The 19,559-nt window shown below is 39.4% G+C and overlaps 1 protein-coding gene across 1 annotated transcript; it reads right to left on the reverse strand.

Moving 5' to 3' along the window:
- Window positions 1-2,262: 2,262 nt before the first annotated feature.
- On the reverse strand, window positions 2,263-15,434 carry LOC104570211 (interleukin-1 receptor type 1). Its single transcript, XM_010217211.2, is given in 11 exon segments — window positions 2,263-2,326; window positions 2,328-2,652; window positions 3,118-3,279; window positions 4,607-4,750; window positions 4,846-4,994; window positions 8,387-8,507; window positions 9,106-9,171; window positions 11,097-11,259; window positions 12,067-12,253; window positions 12,716-12,965; window positions 15,371-15,434. Coding segments are annotated over 11 exon segments (1,695 nt in total).
- Between the last annotated feature and the right edge of the window lie 4,125 nt (window positions 15,435-19,559).

Genomic DNA, 19,559 nt, shown 5'->3' on the forward strand with positions numbered 1-19,559 from the left:
CATCTAGTAATTTAGGCACCCAACAACATGACCCAACACTCCAGAAATGCTAAACTTGCCAAAGTTATCAGTTTTTTAAAAGTGACAGCAGTCAGTGCTGGCACATCCTTGGCTTATTTAAATATATATACAAATATATCAAGTCATTCAGATTTGGGTTAAGGAGATGCATTTTTATGAAACAAATGAAAAAAAAAAAGGCTTTTCTTGCAAAAGTCATCATGTGTCTCATTCTTCTTAATCTCTAAGGAGAATTAACTCCTATCTACTCTGAAAACACAGGGATCAGAGCCAGGTATCTATCAGAACCAGATGCCACGACCCAGAAGAGAGAGTACACAGATGGTAGGGGGACATATGGCACATAAGTTCTTTCCCACCATGAGTGTCCCTGTCAAGACAGCTCTTTAGCTTTTTTCACTATTTGTTCCTGTATGCAATATGCAGGGGAGATAACTGCCAATTTTTTTTCCCTCTATTTAAAGCAGCAGACGAATCTTACTTCTTGTTGTTCGCAAGTATCCTGGTTATTCACCCTTTCAGAAAAGCTGAACCTCCTTTACCGATCAGTAAATTCTTTACTCCAACAAAGATGCACTTTTCCTGTCCTCCTATGCTCCATTTGCAATAATGTGCTTGTGGCACACTTATCCAAAAGGTAAGTTAACACATAGTTAACATAGTTATCATTCCCTCTGAGGGAGAAGGAGGCTGAGAGCAAACAGGTCAGATTTCTTTCTAAATACAATTACTTGTCCAAGACACCCACTTTTGTGAGGCAGAAGGAAGACTGAATTATGCATATTTGAAAGAGGGGAAAAAAGCACTCAGAGGTATGAGTATTAGGAACAAAAAATATTTTTAAGGACTTCAAAGCAGCCCTTCCCATCTCTCAGATAATTTGTATACATTCACACCATAAACTGAGCAAGAGAGCATCAAAGATCAAAAATAACCACTACTGACTAGAGAAGAGATGAGGTAGAGCTAGGGTATGTTCCCATGAATAACACAGGAGGAGGAAGCACTCCCCTAACAGACATCATTCATGAGACAAGTGGCAAGATAGAACATATACTTTAAAACATGCTCACAGAAATGAAGCACATCAGGCTTAGTTCAGAAAATCCAATGAGCCCATTCTCAAAATTCCCCTTCTATCACAGTTACTGTTGTGTCCAAAGATGTGAGGACAAGATCAAATGAGTGGGTGGGGACAGAAAAATAATTTACCTACCTAAGTCTGGATATCTGGATGTCCAGATATCAGTATCTGGAGCAATTCAAAACCATCCATTCAGGAGTAGAAAATTCAGATATTGAACTTAACATCATCTCAGTCATTTTATGATCTTTCCAATTTTCCTCAGCCAAACTTTCCTGCTTTTCCATATTTGTAGGCTCCAGTGCTGCATATTCTGGGCTTTCAGGATGGCAAACATAATCCTTTGGTAGATTCTCAGTGAATTTCCTGTTTGCAGTTAGCAGAGGTGAGATGTAGAACAAGAACACTTGTTCTCCTGAGTAGTAGCCCAGCCTGAGAAGCTTAGAATTTGCAAGAAATCTCCAATATTTTCAACTTCTTGACAATTTAAAAGACAAACTTTAGAAACCCCCCAATGACCAGATAGCACAGGGAAAAAATAAATGTGTGAAAGGTCACAGATTCTACTCCATTTGCTTAAAACAGTTGGTATCCAGCTGTTCACTTGATATATATTTAATGTTTTAAAGAGTTTTAAAAATACTTTTTGTATCATGCATTTCCCCACTGCTTCAAAGAGCAAGAATGAGGCAACAGGAGAGGACCTCAAAGCTTGCAGAAGGCAGATTCTTGTGGCAACAAGCAAGAGAATCTGTCACAAAGGGCAAGAAGAAGTAGAACAGAAAGCCCAGGAAAAATGCAGATTTTGCAATCAGATCTTTCATTTATCAACTGCAGTTTCCACAAAAAAAAAAAAAAAGATATAGTGGATATTGCATTATATGGACAACAGTCTACCACCAGCAGCAACATTTATTTCATATAGCTGTGTGAGACAAACACAACAAATATTGTTGCTATCCATAGACTAAACAGAAATAAAGTTGCATCGATTTTTTGTTTTTGGGGTAATTTGCAGGAGGGGTGGGTAGTTACTTGGTCCCCACCAAGTCTTGGTCTACTCCTCAAGCAAAAAGGTCCATCTGTAATACACAGAATTTGTGAAGAAAACACATTTTTCAGAATTACCTTCTCAGTATTATTAAGCCAAGAGCATCTTAATTTTCCTTCACCGGAGAATTGTTCAAAGATTTTGGCAACAAATATACTTCAGAAGATGGGTTTTTTTCTGTGTGGCATTTGGTAGCGTACATTTTTCCAGAATTTTGTACATGCAGAACAAGACTCCTCTGAGAAGTCCCCTTTCCATTGGATAGCCCCATGTTTTTGCTTAATGTATCTGATTGATTCTGGCATGCTTGCGTAGTCCTGTATTTTATCCATTTCTATAAGAATCACTTTAATCTCATCACGGATGAGAGCATTATATATAGATAGCTGTTGTTCAGAGGTGTCTTCGAACATGCAGCAACTAGATGCTTCTGATTGCAGAATAATCATCAATCTTCTGCTTTGCTTAAGGGTTTCATGAGCAACACTGACCACAGCTGTAAATTATGAAAGAATAATCAAATTCTGTGTAGAAACATCACAAACGATGCAAAATATTTTGTAATTTTAAAACTGGGATTATACGGAGGAGTGGCAAAATGAGAGGATTGGTAAATCTAAGACCTCCCAGTAGTGATTCATGATTCAAATCCATTACATGATATTACTGAGAAAAATGATTTTCCTCAGGCCTCAGTAGCAGATGTCTTTCAAAAAACCTCTATAATGTAACTAATGTGGCTGAAAGCTACCAAAACCTTTAAAAAGAAAGTACCAACCCTCATAACATCAGCGCAGACTGTTTGTTAAGGAAACATTATTCTGTACATTAAAAAATAAATTTATACAATTTTAAATCTGGTTTCAAAAAAAAATGGATTTTAATTGTTTATATAATCTTATCCTAATCCCACAAGAATACGTAAAAAGACAATATATTAATTCTACTAGTTAAATCATACCTTCCCCTGGTGAATCATCCCTTCCTAGTATAAAAAGATTATATCCACACTGTCGTTCTAAAACATCGGGTAGTATTCTAAGAACAAAGGTTTCCAGAGGATAGGAGCTGCTGCTTTCATTGCCTTTTGGATACAGGACATATGCATCATATATTTTCCCATCTAAAATAAACAAAAATATCCTATTAGAAAATTAAAATGAACAGTAGCATGCCTTGTTACAAGGTTTGATTTTGGACTGTTTAAAATAGCAATGAGGGCAGATTCTGCTATCTGTCAAGGGTAACACTGGGGCATGTAAACACTGTACTAATTAAAAGGAATTTGCCAGCAAGGGAGCTAGATGCAGGACCCTGGGATCTGCAGAAAAGATCCCCAAGCCCAGAGGTCCCAAGATACTAAGAAAGTATGTGGGAAAGTATTGCAGGACTTTCTTCACAACCTCTTCTGAAACACACTCGACAACAATTCTCTCCTCTTTTGCTTTATCAGAGTACCTGGAAAATGGCAACTCTTTATCATAATATTTGGGGGTGGGGAGGGAGGCTGAGAGGAGAAGACGACGTGTTTTTAGAGTTAAATTTGCATAATAAACAGGAATGATGCAAAGAAATCAAAGCAAAAATCAAACTTAACAAGTTAATTTTAGCTGAACAAGTTACAAAATACAGTATCATTGATATTTTCATTAGGACTCTATTAATGTTTTCTGGGAAACTAAACTTTTAAACAAATAAAATCTAAGTTAAAATGATTTTTCTGTGAAGCATTTCAAACAGCCATGAATAAATGTTAGCTATCTCTATGCAAGTAATGCATCTTCTTTCAAACTCTAGGGAACTTCATCAGGGTCTGAGGTGTTGCCACAGCACTTGTGTAATAATACAATAATGTTGAATTTATTCGCATTTTTTCACCTGTCCAATATATTGTCAACACCACAGCAATAAAACCACAAAATAAAAACTACAAAATAGAAAATTGTATCACTTTTTCTCCTGTATGTATGTAGCTATCATATCTTGCAAGAATTAGAAAGGTAAATAAGGGTAATGGGAATTGGGTAAGAGAATTTACAGAAAAACAAAAATCTCACCTCCGAGAAAATAAGAGTTTGATTTTCAATAAAAATGCTTAACAAAAATTTATAACCAGTTGGTCTACAGGATGCAGCTCTGCTGACACCTATTGATTGCCATGAGAGTGACCATAAATCTACATGCAGAGAAACTACATCACAGAAAAGTAAAGAGCGTCGTACTAATTTATTTTTGACCTATGCTTACCAAGACTGCTATGGACAACATTCAGTGTTTCCTATCTGAACTAGGACATGCATTTCATACATATGACTAGGAAAAAAAATAAATAAATCAGTACTGTAGAAAATTTCAAATACATTCTACTAAATAATCACACTATTTTGACAGGCAAAGGTAATTAAAAAAATAGATGGACGTGTTACAGTGTCACAGCTTGTCACACATACCTTCCTTCCTTACAAAACCACAACCTGAATTACGATACCAAAGTACAAAGTCAATCTTGAAAGTCTTGTAGATTATTAAAGTAATGACTGTTATAAACAGCAAAGATACCAGGCCTCCAATAAGCCATCTCCGTAAATCAAGGACTGCACAAAAACACAAGCATAAAATTAAAAGATGACAAATTTGTTCAAATGTGATCTTTTAAACAAACACAACAAAAAATAACAAAATTCCTTACCTCTGCGTTTTAATGTGATATAGGATGTAACCTGCCCAAATGCATTTGAAGCGTGACAGACAAATGGTTGTTCATAATCTTCATTGCACACTTCTGATATTATTAGTTTCATAGTAAGCACAGGGCGTCCATCGTGGGAAATTTCTTCCCTGTGCAAAAAGCGGTGAGTAGACCAATAAAACCATTGACTTTCACAGACTCACAGAAGGGTTGAGGTTGGAAGGAACCTCCAGAGACCATCTAGTCCAACCCCCCTGCTTAAGCAGGGACACCCAGAGCACGTGGCACAGAGTCGCATCCAGGCGGGTTTGGAAGATCTCCAGAGAAGGAGACTCCACAACCTCTCTGAGCAGCCTGTGCCAGGCCTCTGTCACCTTCACAGGAAAGAAGTTCTTCCTCACATGGAGATGGTTCTCCTGTGTTTCAATTTATACCCATTACCCCTTGTCCTGTCACTGGCCACCACCAAGAAGAGTTTGATCCCATCCAAGAGGATTCTCCCCTCAGGTATTTGTACATATTGATAAGATCCCCTCTTAATCTTCTCTAGGCGAAACAGGTCCAGCTCACTAGGTCTCTCCTCATAAGAGAGATGCTCCAGTCCCTTAATCATCTTCATGGCTCTATGCCAGACCCTCTCTAGAAGCTCCACATCCCTCTTGTACTGGGGAGTCCAGAACTGCACCCAATACTCCAGGTGCAGCCTCACCAGAGCTGAGCAGGGGGGCAGGATCCCCTCCCTCGACCCGCTGGCAACGCTCCTCCTGATGCAGCCAGGATTCCATTGACCTTCTTGGCCACGAAGGCACATTGCTGCCTCATGGTTAACCTGTTATTAACCAGGACTCCCAGATCCCTCTCCACAGAGCTGCTTCCCAGCAGGTCAACCCCTAATCTGTCCTGGTGCCTGGGGTTATTCCTCCCAAGGTGCAGGACCCTGCACTTGTCCTTGTTGAACCTCAGGAGGTTCCTCTCTGCCCAAATCACCAACCCATCTAGGTCTCTCTAAATGGCAATAACAGCTTTCTGGTGTCAGTCACTCCACCCAATTTTGTATTAGGTACAAACTTGCTGAGAGTGCACTCTGTCTCCTTATCCGAGTCATTGATGAGCAAGTTGGAACAGCACTGGGCCCAGTATAGACCCCTGTGGGACATCACTGGTCACAGGTCTCCAATTAGATTCTGCCCTGTTTATCATGACCTTTTGAGTTCTGCCATGCAGCCAGTCCTCAATCCACCTCACTCTCCACTCATCTAACCCACACTTCCCGAGCTTCTCCATGAAGATTATATGGGAGACAACGCTTTTGACACTGTTGAAGTCAAGGTAGACAACATCCACGGTTCTCCCCTCATCCATCCAGTTATCCCATCATAGAAGGCTATCATGTTCAGCAAACACGACTTCCCCTTGGTGAATCCATGCTGACTACTCCTGATCACCTTCTTTTCCTTCACATGCCTAGAGATAGACTCTAGGACGAGATGCTCCATCACCTTTCCAGGGATGGAGGTGAGGCTGATTGGCCTGTTAATTTCCCGGCTCTTCCCTCTTGCCCTTTTTGAAGGCTGGAGTGACGTTGGTTATAGGCCCTGCCAGTTGCCTCAGCACTCTTGGGTGCATCCCATCCATGCCCACATGTTTACACCACAACCATTTGGCAACGGTCATTTTTGTTTTAATCGTGTCTACTATGTTTCAGAATAGATAAGCAAGCATATTATAGGAGAGAAAGCCACACAACAGTTGGGCATTTAGTTACTGGCATTTAGCACAGACATCAAAAAACTTCGCTTGTTTGTTTGAAGATACTTTTCTAATACGAACTAAACTTGTGAGAAGATACTATTTATTTCACACACACGCACAAAACAGTTTAGAAAAGAAACAGCTGTATTTAGTTTCTCATCCCCTATGAAAATATGTGGAGAGCTCCATTGCCCTCTGAGTGAAAAAAAAAGTCTGCAGTGCGAAATGGCATAAAAGGTGGCCTCAGTACACAGGCCTCATCTTGTGGTAAGCAGCTCTGAGAGAGGGAGGACACCAAAGGTGACCCACAGCACACAACAACTTTGTGAGAGATTCCAGCTACCAGCAATGCTGTCTAAACTGCTGTTTCACCCCCTGGATCAGATCACACTCAAAAGAACTAAATATTTTTTAAGGAATGGGCTGCACTTTGAAAAGAACCAAGTTATTTCCCATACATTACACAAGGCCACAAAAATGCCAATGCACATTCAGCTAGCCATGCAAACCATGACATATGACTAGATGAATGTTACTCTAAAATAGCTAAGTAACTAACATTTTAATCACTAGTCAAGAGGAGGATACCACTATCTTGTTAATAGACGTTTGTTAAATAATAATAGTTATGTTAATAGACATATTAATAGACATGATAACATAATATGTTATAATAATAATATGTTATGTTATATGATATGTTATATGTTATATGATGTTATAATATGTTATAATGTCTTTAAAGATGTTATAATGATTGCCCCAGGTCTTTCACTTTCTTGATGAGCACTAACAAAACTCAACATTTTTTTGCTTTTTTTTGATGAGCACCTTGGTTTACTTATATTTCACAACTGTAATCTTGTAGATATTTCTCAATTCTTCCTCAGTTTCTCTCTCAAGCAGTGCCTGGACTTTATAAATACGTGTATTTTTTTTCTTCATAGCACCACTGTTAAATGAAGGCTGAACAAAAAAAAAAAAAAAAAAGAAAAAAACCCTACAGTTTTTAGTTCTCAAACTGTCATTCATAACAGTTTTTTTCAGACTACCTTCTGTCCCAATTTTAGTTACTTTTTCTAAGTCAGGTCTATTTTCTTGCCCCCTAACTCCATTTAATGAATCTTTCATCATGCTCACCTTGTTTCCTGGTTGCCTTTCTCATGCTTTACTCAGTTTTCCTCCCACACCCCAACTTATCAGAAACCAGAAATTTTCTTATTTTCTCCCTTTTTCCATTTTCTCATTCCACTGAGCTTCAGTTCAAATGTCATCATCAAAATCTTCCATTAGATCTTCATCTGATCCCAGGTTTCCTTCCCCAGCTTGAGGCTCTTTAACTCATGCTTCAGTTTCTCCCATAAAGCCCAGGTTCTACCTCTCACAACCTTGATGTGAGAGGAAACTGGAGAACACAGAAAAGAGGCGGAACTTCATGTGCCAGGATATGCATTAGCTAACTGAAAGTGGTCTCTACCTGAGCAGAGATTGTTTGGTAGAATCTATCACACCTATGAGATTCTCAGTGTTCACAGAGCACAGATTGGAAATTAAGATAGATTTTTATAATGAGCATAACCCCATGCAAAGTCCATGTGCCCATTGTGTTTCAAGCTCCTATAGCAAAGCAGAAAGTCAATTAGAGGAGGCAAGCATTAGAATTCTTGAAAAAAAGAAACTATTTAAGCAAGTAGAAAATGTTGCTAAATACTTTCATGTCAAAGGCAGTGAACTTTGATTGCTAAGCCAGTATTTTCTAATCTGAAAATACACTTACTCATATACTTACTCATAGGGTTTTTCAAAAATTCTGTTCATATAAAGTATATCAATATACATATCATTGCTTGTCCAAAACACGTCATACTCAGCAGCACCTGTTGCATTGCAATCCACTGTAATCTGTGAGCCTATAACATTGTATTACAAAATGAAAAGTTAATTTCTATGCTCTAATTGAAGACCACAAAAAGCCCTGTCCACAGAAGCTCATAATGGCCAGCTAAGGATGGGAGAGCATCAGCTGGGAAAATAAATTTTTCTTCCTTATCCCTTTCAGAAAAGTTCCTCTAACAGAGATCTATACATTCAGCAATGTGCAGGTTGAAAAAGAGACTAGTGGGACCAGAAGCCAAATCGAGGAAGATGTCACCCCCTCCTGTGGCATCACTTTCCCTACAGATTCAAAGATGCTTATCTTCTCAAAATCTCTTCCAAGGGCTATACAGCAGCCACCTTTTGCAATAGAAACTGACAGATGCAATAGAGAATCACATGGTTTCCCTGTGATTTCCTTTACACTTGGGAAATTCCCCTGCAAGTTTCCAAGGATATTGGAAGCCACATCCCTTGTCTCCTTTCTTACCTCCAACACTCCTCTTTCAGGAGGTCAATACATAGGAGAAAACGAACTAGTCACTGACCTATTTTGGTCAAAAATGCAGAAGGTGGCACTCCGTTTTGGCGTAAATTTTCCACTTGCAATTTGCTACAGAGAAAACTACTTACCAAGTTCCACTTCAATTGAGTTGTTCCTTGGGTAAGATATTTCTGGGGGTGTTTTTGGCGGGCTCACTAATCAAAAGAAAGAAAGTCCTTTTCAGAAACCTGGGGCAGCTCTGGCCTGCCCTAAGTTCTATAACCCGTTAGCAAACTATAAAGACTTCTCTTATGGACATGCTTGTCAGCAATTTTACAACAGATATCATTCAATGCTCAGAATATACCTCGGCTAAGTGCTGTTTCTGATGATAAATATTTGACTCTCCACCTCTTTGAAAATATGTTAATAATCTCTGTGCATTGATGGTGGACTGACTGTCCCATGGGATAAAAGCCTTGCAATATTTTATGCACAGGTGCTGGGTCACACATGGGGGTACATCTACAGTACTACCCACTTCTCCATATCCTGGGTAGCCTGACATCCAAAACCCCAGAGATACAAACTGGTGAGAAATACTTCTAGAGTACAATTCATCCATTTCTGATTTTTATTTCTATAAATGGGAAATTTCATTTCTATACTGTAGTTAAAGGAATTACACATCTTCCCACAGCACTATGTATAAAGGAACACAACACCAATGGCTTATTTTGGATGTTTAAATCAGGGCTAGATATATCACACCCAGAAATGGGTGGGAATTAGGAGACTAATCAACAGGCAGACATCTAGACAGCTAAACTTTGAATGTCTCAGTTTGGCTCAATAAATTCTGGCTTGGAGGATCCCTAACTCAACTCATGTATCATCTCCAGGAAACTCAGGAAGCTATAGTGCATTTTAGACCATTTCCTGATCAGGCATTCAAAGTTAGGGAAGTTCCTATATGAACATGTAAATGTATATAAATCCTACAAATTAACAACAAGAAATTATAAGCACCCTGTGCTTATACAGGATTGGTCCAGATGTGTCCTTCCCTCTCCCTTCAAAAAAATGTGCCCAAACTACTGTTTGCATCCAAAATCACACATTTTAGTACAGACTCACTCAGTCTTGCTTTAAAAACAACTGAGCTGCTTTCAGTCATTTATGAAACCAGAGTGACATGATTTGGTTTTACTTAGTAGTGATAGCTGACATTACACTAATGATGAAGTTGTAGAGACAGATTTTAAGACCTGAATGAGCAGTCCATCTAGTCAGACCTTTTTACTTTGTGGAAGTATAGGTACTGTGGGTACTTATACTTTGTACATATGCATGTATATATACAAAAACTTATTCAACACACACATACACACACACACAGACAATTAAATGGGAATACAATCTATACAGAGATCTGAGAGCCTTTCATTAGCTAGAATGTAGAAACAGTACTGGCATTTCATACCTTGATATCATACAGCCCTTTCAGTGATCCTGTATCAATCTCCTAACACTGTGGTAGCAAAGTAGTGCATGTTTTTACAGTTAGGCCTTTTTATAGTTTTTTTATTTTGTTTTGCAGTTGTGTTGGTGACCCCCGACAGAAATCAGCTAGATACCTTACACCAGAAATTGGCAGTTCTTGGGCTGAAGAGCTTAAAACCAAAAACAGAAGAGACCTGGGTTTAAAGGAAACAGACAGGACATACGAAGCCATGACAGTGCTACAACTTGGCCTTTTTTTTTTTTTTCATGGTTGCTCTAGTAGCAGAGGGATGAATGCAGAAGAGACAGAAGCCAGACAGGCGGGACAGAAAGGTGCAGCTGCAGCAGAAAGCACTATGCCTCCCAAGCCTGGCAGGGCCCCTTTCTAGGGACCTCTCCAGCAGGCCCAGGCAGCACAGCTCTGACATGCTCCGTCACAGAGCAGGGGAACCAGTCTTCAGTACAGTGGCAGCAACAAACTGAATATGCAGGTTCTCAGCCAACATTTCTTTCCCTCATACTTCGGCACAAACAAACAGCTCTGCGTATTCTTATCCATAAATTTGTTTTTCAGAAGTCTAGACAACATTTTGGAGCCATTGGTATGAACAAAACAACAGTGATGATACTTACTTACCTACTACATTTAGCTTGATGTCTCGTGAAATGTTATATTTTTTTCCATTGTGGATATATGACGTTTTACATGTATAATTTCCTTCATCATATAAAGTTACATTGAAAATGAAAAGATCCCTGTTTAAGGTGGAATATCTTTTCCCTTCCAGGAGCTGGCAATCCTAAATGTGTGTAGAAAACTCTGTTAATTCATATCACCATCTCTTTCCATGGCTTGTCTCTCTTTAGGACAATCTGACTTTTCAAGGGACCACAACATAGTGATGAAGGCCTTGCGGAGGTTGAGAGCAGAGGTAGCATGAAAGAGAAATGGGACTAAAAGCAAAACACATTTCATTTTGTCCTGGAATTTTTGATTCAAAGATCCTCCAGTTTGTTCCCTACAGAACTTACAATATTAAAGACAGAAAGATGAGAAAGTGAGATGAGTGGTTGGGATTTGTAAAAGCATTCATTACTGAAGAATCCTTTAATAATTAGACTTCTTGTTTCAAAGTACTCAAGCACTAGTACTTAAACACTCATGGCTTCAAGGGCAAGAAGCAGATATGCTACTGAAGGCAGTACATCCTTATAACAGAAAGAGCCTTTAAATAAGCAGGAACAATATTAAATGGCATTTATTTACTGGAACAATATTGAACATGTACTGAATATGGAATGGTATATTAATAACATTTCTTCACAAGAGTAAAGGATTGTTATAATTTCACTGGCAGGTAAAAACGTGCCACCTGCTGGCTACATGGTTCCACATCTACATTTAAGCTGAATTTCTACCCCATTGTTCAAAAGCCAGAATATATCTTTAAAGACAAAAAGTCTTATTTTCTTCACCTCTCCAATTTGTTTTAAGAACAGTCTTCTCATATTTAAAATAAATCCATGTTTCTTCAACTACAATAACATCAGTGATTCATATTTTATGCAACAGACAGCTATAGCAGTATAAAATGCATAATTCTCACCTTATACCAACGAACAGGCAGAGTATTCTTCTCATCCCTGAAATAATCCAAGTGTGGGCACACAACCTTTCCAGATGATAATGTGAATATCATCTCTTCTACAGCAAATTTTTCATCTAAGCATAAACCATCAACCCTCTCAAACACTGTTACTTTTGTATGCATTTTACTGCAGCTTGTCAAATTCCTGCAATTAAGATAATTACTTACACTTCATTGTATTTTCCAAGTAGAAAATATATAGTACTCTTTTTGGAGAAGAGAGGACCAGAAGTCTACCATTTCTCTAACAGCATTACTTTTGCTTAAGCTTTCTAAATGAGGGAGCTGGACGTACAGTATTCTGATGGTTGCTTCTTCAATAGTAAGCTTCTTTTACAGTTCCTTTACCCTACAAAGGCTCACCTTCTTTAAAGTTATTGGTCTACTCTATGTTCTCCACTTACTCCTCCAGAATACTCTCTCTACAGTGACCTCAGAGAATCTAAGGAAAACGAGAACCCTGCATTCCCTAACCTTTTTTTTTTTTTCCAAATATTTCCTCTCTTTCATTTACTATATCCCTTAGCCCCAAGATTCTGCTTGCTTTCCAAAAGGTATTCGCTTTGGAACTCATTTTTGTAGTAATGCAATTTTTTTTAACCTTCACCTTATGACACATCCATAATCTCCAGAGTCTTCTAACATTGCAGGGAGAAACCAAATTAAACTCTTCTGCTGATGTATTCTAGAAAGCTTGTCTCTAGGCACAGGTGTCTGGTTACCAACTTTATACCATGTTAAATTGTAGTCTCCACTTTTAAAATTCAAGTTCTTTTCTAGTGAGCAATTAACAGCGAGAGGCTGCCCAACAGGCACAAGAGTTTGGCTCAACATCTCGTAGTTGGTATCACATTTCTCTAAAGGAAAACAGATAAACATTAATGAAAATCTCAAATATTATGAAAAAACATGCTTAACTTGTTCCTCCATGTTTACAACGTTCCTTGGAGCTTCCACATTTTTTCTTAAATCAGCTACTAAGAAAACAATTACAATTCCTTGTCTTAAGACCAGAAGTATCACCCAGCTACATGTACAGTTATATAATTGGAATGAAATGCTGTTTTTTGAATGCAGACTTTACACTGCAGCAGAATCTCTTTGTTTGTCACGTACTGTCATTTGTATGTTTTAGCTGAGATGCAAATTATTAGATTATTTGTATTTATCCAGTCAGTTTCCTCTGCATGCACCCTAACACACATATGTGCACAAAAATTTCATTTTGAGTGCCCTTATTTGTTAACTTTTCTTCTTAACTGTAGTCAAGACACACATCTTCAAGACACTATTCTTTCAACATCAAAGTATTAACATTTTGAAGTTGTTGCACAAATATTAAGGTTGATAATAAAATCTCAATTACCCCTAACTTTGTGAGCACTTAGAGTGGGATTATTAAAAGCACTCATCACTGAGCTCATTTTCTTCATGCTGGACCCAAGGAGCTTCCTACAGGAAGACAATTAGCAACATCATGAGCACTTAGAAGGGCACCAACTTTGGATACTGTGGTGGCAGTCCAGAGTCAATATTCAATTTTCTAAAATTCCTGCTCTCATTAAAATATAATAACAGCATAAAGAGTCATATACACATCTGTCTAGCCCCAAATCCTGTCTCTGATAACAACCAGTGGCAGATGCACAAGAAAAGAAAATAGGGATGGGGCAAGTAGGAGTAATGCTTTCCTTTTGGAGCTTTCCTTCTCTCTCACATTCTACATGAAAAAACTATTCATTGCCTTTTATCATTTATTTGGCTATGATGTCTTTCTCGTTAAGAGAAATAACAAACTTTATCTTATTTGGAGAAAAATTTCTCTTATGTGTCTGCTCAGTGACATTCAGTTTTACACACCTCCATCAGCTCTTGCCTCAGTCCTCTCTTCTTTACTGCAGTCCTCATTCATTTAGAGACATCTCATACGGAAGCTATCCCATGTCAGTCAGCACTGTCACTCATCTCTTTATCTTTTCTAATATAGTTTTTCTAAGATTGACCAGCATTGCGGCATTCAAGATGCACATTCACCATGAAGCTTTCTATTTTCTAATTTCCTTTTCTCAATAACTCCTGTATGCCTTTTTGCTCACCAAAGACAAAGTTAATGCTCCTAGGAAGGATCCTGAGATGCCAAACAGCATTTTTCCCAAGTGGCTCTGACTAACTTAATGCTCACACTATTTAAATAAAGTATGCATGGTAGTGATATTTTCCTTCCATGCCACTCCATGTCCATTTTGTTACTCATTGACATTCTATCACCAATCACTCAAAACCCAGAAATCCCCTCCATAATCAGCATTAGTTCTGACCATCAGGGATAACTTTATACTATCCACAGATGTCTTCACCTTGCTATAAACCTCAAAATTATTTATCAAAACACTGAACTGTTCAAACGGCTGTGTTGATTTCCCCAGTTATGAAATGGAGACAAAAACTTATCTTCTGTGGCCAGAGGAGCTGATGAACTGAACTCTTTCCTGCTACTACAGCCCAGTGCTCTAAACAGCATCATGTTTTATGCACTTCCTCTCTGCTCCCTGCCAGCCCAGGCACTCTGCTATCTTCAGGGAGCAGGCAAGAATTTTAAAACACATGCATAACTAAGCAGACAAGGGAAGCATCTCCTGTTATTTGAACAGCCAAATAAGGTAACTACCTTTCTGTATGATTACTGCATTTGCCCCAAAACAAATAAATAAATGAACAAATAAAAACATACATGAATAAAAAAGAGACTGTTCAACAGATCAGTGGGCCCTGGAGCTTGCCCTTTCACAGGTAATAAACAAATAAATAAATAAATAAATAAAACGGAATGTCTTGCTAAAAAATGAGGCAAGGGAAACTCATGGAATTTTGCTTTTTGAAATGTTGCACCTTTGCAAGACTCTAGGTAGAATGAAAAGATTATGACAGCATCTCATTCAGACCTTTTGAAATAATTTAAACATATGAACTACCAGAATTGTTGGTTGATAGCTGAAGAGCAACAAAGTTGCCTAGTAATCCTACAAAAAATCTCCATAAAGTAGCTTGCAATGTTAATTATCAAATCAGGGAATGTTCCATTATGAAAAAATCATGAGGATACATTCTGTAAAGTTAAAATTACAAATCAGTTCAGAAGATAACCAGAACACAAAATATTCCAAATAACATTTCATTTGTTCCTGTTTTAAAGACTGTTAATCAAGCTTCAGAACAAGACCCTTCATAGCCTCCAATGAAACCTTACCTGCTCCAAACTTACGTGCTACGATTAAAGACAGAAATGCTGTTATGATATTGCACAAAGACAATGTTTTTGTTGTCATGTTTCCCTGCAGAAAAGGGAAAAAAAATCAATCATTGGTTTCCAGTAAAAGCTTTCACAAAAGAAAGTCAGTTTTGCATTACACAGTTTCTGCTAGCAACCTGGTTTCTTTGCAACAGTCATATGTTTCTTAAGAAAGTTTTCAACATATTTTATCTGTTTGTATTATTAAACGAAATTATCTGCCTCCTGGGAAAATACAATCATCTCCAGCATTAAAAAGCAATACTTATGTGGCAATCACAGTACAAAACATTCTTTTTTTGGCATGAAGGAAAGTGAAGACTAACTTTTGAACACAAAGCAAGACAGTACAAGAGGGATGTGGAGCTGCTGGAGAGAGTCCAGCGCAGGGCTGCAAGGATGATCAGGGGCCTGGAACATCTGCCCTATGAGGAAAGACTGAGAGAGCTGGGCCTGTTCAGTCTGGAGAAGAGAAAGTTGAGAGGGTGTCTATAAATACCTCAGTGTCTATAAGTACCTCCAGGGAGGGAGTGAGGAGGATGGTGCTGGCCTCTTTTCAGTGGTGGCCACTAATAGCACTAGAGGAAACGGCCAGAAACTGAAGCATCAAAAGTTCCACAGGAACTTAAGGAAAAATTTCTTGACAGTGAGGGTGACAGAGCACTGGAACAGGCTGCCCAGAGAGGTTGTGGAGCCTCCTTCTCTGGAGATCTTCCAAGCCCACTTGGATGCAGTCCTGTGCCATGTGCTCTAGGTGTCCCTGCGTGTGCAACCTGGACTAGATGATCTCTAGAGGTCCTTCCAACCTTAAGCATTCTATGATTCTATGATTCTGTTCATAAAAACATCTACACCAGAGAGATCAGGGGTTCCTTTAAGCTTCCTATCTCAAAATGTGGCCAATAGCAGATGACTTGGAGGAAAAAAAAAAAAAAAAAAAAAGTGGAAGAGAGCAGGGATATAGTGGTATTCCTCCCAGACTGGGAATGTCTCCCTCCCTGCCCCCAACCTCCACCAATTTACTATTTAAGGTAATTCATGATTTATGGTAATTAGTACCAAAATTAGTATCTCACTATGTGTTCTGTAATTGTCTGTTAATGACATTTCAATTTGAGACAGGTCCTTCAATGAAAAATGTCCATAACATAATAAATTTCCATAAACATTCTGGCACTGAAATTCTCTGTCCTCCACAATGAATACAAATGCAAAATTTCTTTTTTTTTCCCCCTCTTAGTTTCTTATGTTTCCACAACTTTCCCTGTGGGCTTTAGGAAGACAACTTGGGTTTTTTTTTGTTGTGTGTGTGTGTTGTTATACATCGACTATTTATTGGCCCTCAGGAATCTTTGGTAGACTTCTTACTCACAATGTGTTTGAGGAAGAGTCTATGATTAACCATCTGCCTGCCTTACTGTTTTTTACCTTTAGCCTACCACAGTTTATACAGCACTACGAAAAGAAAAATGCAACCTTTAGCTGATCACCAATTTATGCCACAGGAAAAGATGGCACTTCCGGCTGCCGTGTGTCTTACTTCACCAAACTGACTCAGAACTGTGCCGTACATTGAGTCACAAGCTCTGCTTCTTGCAGGGCCTGCTCGCTTGCTTCTTCCCCTCCTCTTCCCTCCTTCCGCATTGCAATCCTCCGTTCTAGTTACTAGGTGGGTTTTTTCTTGTTCAGCTGTACAAAGGAATGAGTCCCTGAAAAAATGTTGAGTGTAAAAAGGAATATAGCAAGTTGAGACTGAAGGGATTCCTGTTTGGATCAGTTCTTTATAACTTCTCTGATTTTTTTTGGTTCTCTTTCATTATAGAATTACCTTTTTCTACTGATGTCTCTGTGTGCTTTCTCAAGCAATTTTTGGACCCCAGCAGTATATCCAGAAGAAATGGAAGTATAGTATATTGCCATGTCATGATAAAACAGTCTTCTAGCATCTCACTTCTCAAGAATCCAATGTTCTATTTAAATCTTTTTCTTGCCCTGTTGCCAACAAGCAAGGGCTGCAAATACACAGGCCCACTCAAAGCCATATGCATGAACTGCTCAGAGCAATTCCTCCATCCTCTGACCTTTTATGAAGTAAAAGCTTCCTTTTATGAGTAAGGTGTATACCGTGCAACAAAAACAGGCTCTGCACTGTGGATGAAGTCATATAATGTATGATAAAAAACAATAAAGCAGTGACAGCAGAGTCAAGTGTAAATGCATTTCCATTCTGCCACAATAAACAGCTACATTTCTCCCTTTTCTTAGCCATTTTGTCCTCTTCTTGAGCTTTCAATTGGCCTGTATATCCTTACCACGCAAGAAAAAAAAATTCATCTGGAGTTATCTTTACCCATTTTTTTTTACCTGAGTCCCTGTTCATAAAGTTTCAACTTGAAAAGAAATATTCTCATCATTTAATTAATTAATTAAATAAACAAGTGTTTAAAAGAGGAGGTCTTCATTGATACAGCCACCTGAATTACAGGACCCACGACAGCCCATAGTACGGCAAAATTTACATCAAAATCTGTGATTGAACTGATACCACTACCATTGCCTCTGCTCTTTAATGCTTTTAAGATAGATGTACTCAAACAAGAAAAAAATACTAGTCTCATCAGCACTTGAAAGAATCACCACTTTCAGTAATTTTAGCATACTTATGCTGCTTTTCTTTGAATGTCTCACAATCAGACACATGGTTTGACTAAAACATGAACAAGCCCTGTTCTCAAAACCAGAATGAACTGACAGAAAATGAGAGTATGACACTATTTTTTTTCAAATCAGCCCGTAAATATAATGAATAAGGATTAAAGAAATATATAGTACCTTAACCACAGAAAAAATTAATTGAAGCTCTCACTTCTGATACAGGGAAAATGTTTTTAATGAAAGTTCATTCCTTACACGGTAAGGTGCTGGCTTGCCCATGCAATTACCAAACTCAGACTCACATTATTGACCTACCTTCTGTTATTTTTTTGTCAATCACTTACATCCCTCATCATTTGTAAGTGCTAAACACTTCTCAAAATCCCTTGTTTCAAGTTCTTACCCATTCCGGGAGACATTCACTGGAGCACACCGATGACTTCCCGGCGGCACCGGAGCAGCGTAGCTGTGTTCCTAGTCCCACGCCTGCACGCGTTGGAGTAAATCCACAGCCTTGCAAGATGTGCCAAGAGCAGTTACCTTCTTGGAGGGTTCGTGACACCCAGGAGACAAAATTTAAATTAAAAAAAAAAAAAAGAAAAGAAAAAAAAAGAGCACTTGCAGAAAGTCAAGAACAGAGTCATCTCGAAACACTTATTTTTGACAAGGAAAATGATGAGCTTTTTTAAAAAATAAAAAATCACTCGAACTTGCAAGCTGCTCTCAGCTGACGGGTCACAGCGCTCAGGTCCGGCCCCTTTTCCCACCTGCGCCGCCTAAAACGGGACATCCAAATAGCACCGGGATCGGAGCCGCCTCCCCGAGTCGGTAACGAGCCCGCTCGTTACGCGGCTCTCAGAGCGGTGGCCGCTCCGCGGGTGCCGCCTCGGCTTGTATGTCCTTGCGCAATGCGATTCCTGCCCCTGGATCTCGGCTCTCCCGGCTCTTCCCGCCCGCGCCGCCCCGTTACCTGCGCGGCCCGTGGCGGCCGGGCGGGCGGGGAAGGCGCCGCGGCCTCCCCACCTGCCGCCGCGCGCTGAGGGAGGCGGGACGGGCCCCGCTGCCGCCGGCGGGCGGCGCCGCCGCCAACCGCCCTGCCCCTGAGGGGAGGCTGCGCCGGCGCCCCCCTCGGCCCCGCGCCTTCCTCCTGCCCGTTTCTAATCGGTTTACTTATTTATTTATTTATCTTTATGGGACAGGTATCCGTTTTGGGGCAACCCCTCTCTGCTGGAAAGCTCAGGGGCCGGTGCGGAGCGATGCCGAAATCCAGCATTGGGCGCTGGGAGAGCTCTAGCGTCATGAGCGAGAGCTGTCTTTGGAAATGAGGTGCCCAAGCCGGCTCTCTGGCTAAGAAGGTCTTTCTGGCCTTAAGGAAGGGGCTAGACTTGTGAATAGCCCTTTGTGTTTTCCACACCTGATGCTGTATTTGCTAAATTTGCTAAATAAGATTTATCTGAAGTTCTTTTGCCATTGGGTGGCCTGTGCTTCTGCTGCCTGTATTTGACAA

Source organism: Tinamus guttatus, unplaced genomic scaffold (assembly GCF_059628265.1).
Source record: "Tinamus guttatus ecotype Peru unplaced genomic scaffold, ASM5962826v1 Tinamus_guttatus_pri_ptg000002l, whole genome shotgun sequence".
Lineage (NCBI taxonomy): Eukaryota > Metazoa > Chordata > Aves > Tinamiformes > Tinamidae > Tinamus > Tinamus guttatus.